The sequence below is a fragment of the Trichechus manatus genome, unplaced genomic scaffold (genome assembly GCF_000243295.1).
Source record: "Trichechus manatus latirostris isolate Lorelei unplaced genomic scaffold, TriManLat1.0 scaffold00079, whole genome shotgun sequence".
NCBI lineage: Eukaryota > Metazoa > Chordata > Mammalia > Sirenia > Trichechidae > Trichechus > Trichechus manatus.
Genome location: NW_004444015.1, coordinates 12,734,282 through 12,741,677, shown reverse-complemented (window position 1 = coordinate 12,741,677; position 7,396 = coordinate 12,734,282). Strand labels below are relative to the sequence as shown.

Sequence of the window (7,396 nt, the reverse complement as noted above, 5' to 3'; positions counted from 1 at the left end):
AGAGTCCCACATAATTCTTAGAGTTTCTTCATTTTTTAAATTCTTCTTTCTAATTTTTTCTCAAATAAGTTGGTGTCAAGTGCTTTATCTTCAGTCTCACTAATTCTGACTTCCATTGCCTCTATTTTGCTATTACTTTCTATTGAGTTGTCTAATTCTGAAGTTTTATTGTTAATCTTCTGGATTTCTGATTGCTGTCTCTCTATGGATTCTTGCAGCCTATTAAATTTGTCATTATGCTCTTGTCTTAGGCTGTGTTCTCTAGAGAGGCAAAACCAGTAAAGTGTATAAATATATATATGGAGAGAGATTTGTATCAAGGAACCAGCTCACGCGATTGTAGAGGCTACAACATCCCAAGGCCGTGGATCAGGGTAGAGGCCTCTCCCAAGTCACACAGCTGCAGAAGCTGGCGAGCCCAAGATCAGCAGGTCAGAGAGCAGGGCTCCGCTCCCAGGCTGTGATGATCGACGAATCCCACGTTTGGCAGATGAGCTGACAGCTCAAGTCTCAAGAACCGGAGATGAGACGACAGGAGGCAGCTGCAGGATCCAGAGTGAGGATAAATCCAGAACGTCTGCTTATATTCAGATGCAGACCACACCCCCAAGTTGACTCCCTTTCATCTGATTGGCTACTCACAGTATATTCAATCATGGTAGTTATCACGTTAAAACACTAAGAATCATGGCCCAACCAAGTTGACACACAGTCTTAACCATCACAGCTCTTGAATAACCTTCTTAAGATCCTATTTGCTTTGTCTGTATGTTCCTTAGCTTGTTCTCTGTTTGCCCGATGTTCTTCCTGATCTCTTAAAAGAGTTCTGCGTATTAATCTTTTGTATTCTACCTCTGGCAATTCCAAAAAATTCTCTTCCTCTGGAAAATTTCTTGATTCTTTACTTTGGGAGCTTGCTGAAGCCATCATGGTCTGCCTCTTTATGTGATTTGATATTGACTGTTGTCCCGAGCCATCAATAAGTTATTAGATTTATTTTATATTTGCTTATGGTGTCCTAGATTCTTGGTTTGTTTTGATATGCCCAAATAGGCTGCTGTGTGAGCTGGTTTGATTATTGACGCCTTTGAAGCTCTAACGTCCTGTCACCAGGTGGTTAGAGCTGTTAATAGGTATGTAAGCCCAGGAGTCTGTTTACTTTTCTTGTATGAATTCAGTTCAGGTGTCCAGGTAGTTGGTCATCAAGTGTGTGGTACAGGCTCTCTCCTACAGTCCTAGACAGGCATGGGTGATTGGTGTAGGCACATGTATCTGGCTGCAGTAGGGGGTCACGCGCTGAGCAAGTCATTGGGCTGACAGCTGCCCCTGAGTGTCTGGGAGGAACGTGTGTTCCTGTTCCCTAGAGCATGTAGGTGGGTGGGTTTTGTAGCTGCACTATGAGCACTCACTGCTGTTGTCTGTAAGGACTGGGGTTACCACTTATTCTTGGACCCTTGTTGCAGGTGGCTAGGTGGTGTGTTTGGAGCCACCAGTTCTCAGGCCCCTGATGTGGATAAATGAGGACCCTGCTTAATGGGCAGAGCAGTGTCAAATATCATGAACCTGCCACTTCACCATATAGCTGAAACCGTTGAAGTTAGACTTCAGGTATAACCCTGTTGTACTGTGGTAATGAGGTCCTGCACTGTTGAAATGGGGCCCACACAGGTCTGTGTAGGAGTGAAAGGCATTCAAAGTCCATGGACCCCTTATGCCTGTGCCTAGGCAAAGGAGCTATGCCTACCCTGAGTTCCTGGTGTAGGGGAGCCAGCAGATTATTTTTTCCCTGCTTGTTAATTTTTTTCCCTCTCCAAGGCTGGGAGAATGGCTCAGGGCGCATGACGGTTCCTACTTTGTCCCAGGGGACTTGGCAGTTGTCTGAAGCCGGCCCAGGACCCAGTGCAGAGCAGGGAGGGGGAGGTAAATTGGATAGAGGTTGTTTCCAAAGGGAGTGTTTTTTGATCCACGTGATAGGCCAGATGCAAGTACTTCTCTTTTCCAGTTGAGCACTGCTTTTCACTGGTTCTGGATGCCCGAGTAGACACTCTGCCTCTTGGTCTCTCCTGACATGGAAAACGCCTCCCAAGTACCACTGCTTGCCTCACCACACACTCAAGCCTATCCAGCCTGAAGGGTGCCATCTCCCATCAGGTCAGGTCTGGCAACTCCTTGCTGCTTCCGAACTGTCTCTCCCTCTCCCCTCTCAGTCCGATTCCTCAACTTTGCCTTTGATGTTCAGGGCTCCTAGATTGTCATATATTATCAATCCACTTGTTTTTTAGCGTCTTTGTTGTAAGAGGGACCATAGGAAGCATCTGACTATTCCACTATCTTGGCCCTGCTTCCTCCAGATTACCTTTCTTCACTCATGTTGTGATCTTGGTTCTTGGTCTGATGTGTGGTGATTTTTAGATTGTATACTGATCGTCTTGTCTATTATGTAGGAGAGACTGGATCCTATTTAAATCTTTTATTTTTTGCAGGCAGCCACTTTGTTTTAGCTTATCACACGTGTTCTTTCCTACGTTTGTGGCCTTGGATCCATTGGCAGTTTAATTTTCAGAGCCTTTGTGATATTATTTTGGTCTGCTTGGTTTATCTGGTACCACCACAAGGGTTCCTACTGGTCCTTGCTGGTGCTACCTGATGGTATAAAGTGTTTTCCCAGGCCACGCCATCAAGTGTCTCTTGCTAGGGAAAGGTAGTGTCAGGTCCAGATGGATGAGATGCTTCCTGAGCTGGGCCATTTGTTTTGGCTAGGTCCCTCATGCAGGAACTGCCTTCCCACCCTCTTGTCTCTTACTGGGGAAATTGAGTCCCAGGCCTTGATAGGTATACATCCCTCTTGCTAGTTCTGTGCATACACCTTGGTAGCTTTCGGCTGGGGTTTGGGAGTCTTAGCCCACTTTGGAAAGAGAATACTTCTCCTGGCCACTTTCTCTAGTCAGGAGTCCAGATAAATCCCCTTTGCTGGTGGTGCTGGTCTTGCCTGATATTGTCATAGGGACCCCCATTTCATCCAGGGGATGAATGAACCCACCTGGACTGTATTCTGTTGTTAGGTTAGGGGTTGGGAAACATTGAATCTGAGTCACCTTCTTCTGTTGGGTGCTGGCATATTCTTCTTCTAGTCCTGGTGTCCCAAAGCAGTTTGCCTCCTTGCTACCACTTCTGGAGTTCTCCTTTATTTTGTCTTGCATTATTTCTTGGGTTTGTGGTTGTGCTTAGCAAGGAGGAGCAGGAAGAAATGTATCTGTGCCATCTTCTCTAGACAGACTAGAAATTACTTGTTTATATATTTTTAAAAAATTAGTTATTGTATGTTCTCTCCAATCCTGTGGTTTTCTTGCTCTGGGACAGAGATGGTTGATTCTTCTGTTTATTCCAACAGGGTTAAAACTCCAAAATGACACTGGAAATAATTGGACTACATCTCTTTATGAGGTAGAAATACAAGCGCCAGGAGGCAGAGTATCAAAAAAGGCCAAAGTGAAAGCTCCACAGAAAACAACTGGTAAAGAAAATCATGGTGATACAAGCACGGTGAGGAAACGGCATCAGAATTTTCCAGGGAAGAAAAGGAAGAAACATTCGACGTGTAAACAAGAGGTGCCAAAATGTACAGATCTTCACAACAAAGGCCACTCAGGGGAGAAACCTTTTAAATGCCAGCATTGTGGGAAAAGCTTCAGAGTGATGTCTGACCTTATTAATCACCAGAGAATTCACACTGAAGAGAAACGCTATAAATGTCAACAGTGTGATAGGAGGTTTAGATGGAGTTCAGATCTTAGTAAGCACTTAATGACACACCAAGGAATAAAGCCACATAAATGTTCATGGTGTGGGAAAAGCTTCAGTCATAACACAAATCTCCACACACACCAAAGAATCCACACAGGAGAGAAACCCTTTAAATGTCATGAATGTGGAAAAAGATTCATTCAGAACTCCCATCTCATTAAACACCAGAGGACCCACACAGGTGAGCAGCCCTATTCTTGTATCATATGCAAGAGAAACTTTAGCAGGCGTTCAAGCCTTCTGAGACACCAGAAACTCCACAGTGCAAGGGAAGCTTGTCCCGTGTCCCCAGTGTGAATAAAGTCACTATATGTAGCTTGACCCTAGAAAGGGTAAAGTAATATAAAATCATAAATCATCAATGATAGGACTCTCATCACTGGGAAATTTAGGAGGGCTAATGCCATGCTTCACTGATAGGAACCCAAGTTGTGTGTCTCATTCAGCATTGTATCATCAGTGCCTAGAACAAGAATGATACATATTAAGGCCTTTATAAATAAATGGATGAAAGCATATCTGTCAGATATCTATATATGTATACCTTATCTGTATGTACATATATCCACCCATCCATATCTGAATACTCAGAGGTTTCTCATGCTCAGTGATCTACATTTTTAAGGTATCAGGTCCTTGGTAAATATATGATAGCCATCAAGACCTCATCTTGTTCTCTGCCAGGAGAGATGAAAGAGTATTCAGGTCCCCTGAAGGGAGTTCAGAGGGAATTACTATGTTGGGGGCAGTTTCTATGGCTATCTTTCTATCTACATTAACAGTCAAGGCCAGTGTGTAGGGAATTTTAGTCTGGAACAGGAAGAGAATATTCCCTTTTTGGTCCAGGAGAAGCACCTCCTCTCTATTTGCCTCTCCCTCCAGCATCTGTCCCCGTAATATCTGCTATACAGGAATTCCAAGCAGCAAAGGCCTGAATGCTAAGGCAGATCTAGAGACCTTGTAAGCACTTGATGTAGCTCTTTCCACTGATCCTCTCAACACTGAGATATAGAAAGAAATGATGAGAGAGGAAGTCTGAGCCCTCATCCAGGTATCCATCTCTTTGTAGAAGGTGCAGAACAGTGGTAAATGGCCTTTCTTTGACTTGCATTATATGGACTGGAGGCTTTGAAATTGGTACCACACTCCTCCAGGTCTGAAAGGGGGCCCATTTTTATGGCAGTTCAGCCAGTGTTCCGTATACCTGACTGCTCTGTGGAAAGATCTGAAGGTTCTTCAAAACTGTTTATTGAGAATGGCAAGGATAGCTGTGTGGCACTGTAGCCTCAGTAGACATCTGATAGCAGGAGGAAACTTTCAGAAGTGTCAGAGCAAATGAAAGCATTTGGCCTAGAGTGATAGCACAGTCAAAGCCAGGATAGAGGGAAACTGTTTTATGTTGTTGGTGGCTTTCTTCTCTTCCCCATCCACTTCAGTGGCTATCTCCTATGAAAAATCAATGCGGTATTAAGGAAAGAGCAGGGAAGTTGGAACACATGGATATATATTTGCTCTGTGAGTTTTGCATTTATGGTCAAGAGTTTTATTTATTATTTCATAAAGTTTAACTTTTATAAAAGTGACATGTTTTATAATAAACATAAAACTGTGTTATCAAATTGCTCAGTGATGGCCCATGTTTACTTTCTTGGAGTAAATGTCTTCATGTTTTTTTCTACCATGAGACCTCTCTAAGACTATTTTCAGGTCTATAAAATGGGGACAATATTTAACTACCTCTCGGGGCTGTCTCCCACATTGACTGGCCACAGTAGGTGTTCCATAAACATTTGTAACATTCTTTATCTTTCAGGTAGTTATTAAAAAGAAACCATGTCTACTTGTCCAGCTTCCAAGCAGCCTTGATAAATGGATTTTCCATCATTTCTGGCTGGTTTTTATACCTGTTAATGATGGTCAGAAATTTTTTTTTCCTCCTCCTTTGATTAGATGAATAAGGTAGCCTTCTGGCATTACATTCCTTTCTGGTAGTTGCTCCTCTCTAGTCAGTAATCAACAAAAACCATTGTCCGCATTCAGCTAGGTGGTCTACTAATGAGCAACTGAACTGCACTGCACTAAAGACCGCCAATTTGAGACGCCTTGAAAAGGAGGGCAGGCGATGCCTGGCAGTGCAGTTTTCTGCACAGTGTTTATACTATTAGGTGGGTTCTCAAGCTAATAAACTTGAAATTAAAGAGGACTGAGGTGACTGCATAGAATGGCTGTTAAACAGAATGAAAGAGAAAAGCCTAGAGGAGGAAAATGACCTGGGAGTTAAGGGTCCCATATTATTCTCAAAGGATTGGAGCCTATGACCACCCCACCACCCTTTTCAGAATGTAGATTGTGCCCTTGGGACTAATCTGTTGATGTCGAGTCCCTTCTAACTCATGACAAGCACGTGTTACAGAGTAGAACTGCTCCATAGAGTTTTCTTCGCTGTAATACAGCAGATGTTACAGATTGAACTGTGTCCCCCAAAAATACGTGTTACAAATCCTAACCTCTGCCTGTGGTTATAATCCCATTTGTGAATGGGTTGTGTTTGTTATGTTAATGAGGCAGGATTAGGTTATGCCAGTGAGGATTAGGCTATGTTTATTATGTTAATGAAGCAGGATTAGAGTGTATCTTGAGTCAATCTCTTTTGAGATATAAAAGATTATACAAGCAAGTAGGAGAAGCAGAGATGGAGCAAGAGAGATGCCAAGCCACATGAAGATAGTCCAGCAGCAGAAACTAAAAGAGACAAGGACCTTCCTCCAGAGCTGGCAGAGAGAGAAAGCCTTCCCCTAGAGCTGGCACCCTGAATTCGTACTTCTAGCCTGAGAAAGAGTACCATAAAGTTAAGCTCTTTGGGGCATTTGACATAACTAAAAGAAGGCTGCCTCTAGGCCTGGACTCAAACTCCATTTTGGAAAGCCTGCTCCACTAAGAAGTTAATCTTTGTACAGTCTTAATCATGCAGCCAAGGACATGTTTTCCTCTGTACCTAGGCTACAGAATGTCAGAAGTACATCATGCGAAGCTAGGAGAAGGAAGTATATCAAAACCCTTTGTGTAAGATGTTCTCAAAAGAACCTTGCCCTAAGCAAGTTAATCTTTACCCCCTGTTCGCATAGAATCCATCATATAATCATCTTGTTACTCTCTGCAATTATGCACTGTATATCCAATCCCCTTAGTTCACTTTGTAAACCTATCTTAGCAAAAGCCCCATTTCCAGATACCTTGCCCTCGACTGTCTTACCTCACCAAGCACCAATCAGAATGCTGCTAGCTAGTTACCAAGAAGCTTTAAAACAGCTCATCTGCAACTTGTTCCCAAGGAGACTTAAAACAGAACTGTAAGTCACCAATCCAGAATGCCCACATACTCCTGATAATCAATCCCAGAAAAGCCCCCACTTCAAGTAATCTCGCCTTATACTAATCTAAGTTTATAACTTCTAATCAAAATAATGTACCTAAAGTTCTTTGTTCTCACTCTATAAAAATTTCTTTACAGCTTCACCACCTTGGAGGTCACTTGCACTTAGTGAGAGTTAGTGTTTTCCCTAGCTCGAGCTATCTTTACTTTCAATAAATC

General features: G+C 43.0%; 1 protein-coding gene across 5 annotated transcripts in view; it reads left to right on the top strand.

Moving 5' to 3' along the window:
• Positions 1 to 5,782, top strand: part of LOC101343525 (zinc finger protein 75D-like) — a 45,972-nt gene extending 40,190 nt beyond the window's left edge. For 3 of the 5 annotated variants that reach the window (XM_023735492.1, XM_004380976.2, XM_023735493.1), the window contains exon 4: positions 3,392 to 5,781. In XM_023735492.1, the coding sequence (XP_023591260.1) occupies positions 3,392 to 4,101 (710 nt within the window). In that variant the 3' untranslated portion in view covers positions 4,102 to 5,781. Of the gene's footprint in view, positions 1 to 3,391 lie in introns of all 5 variants that reach the window. The other 2 variants (XM_023735495.1, XM_023735494.1) reach the window with 1 other exon arrangement.
• The last annotated feature ends 1,614 nt before the right edge of the window (positions 5,783 to 7,396 follow it).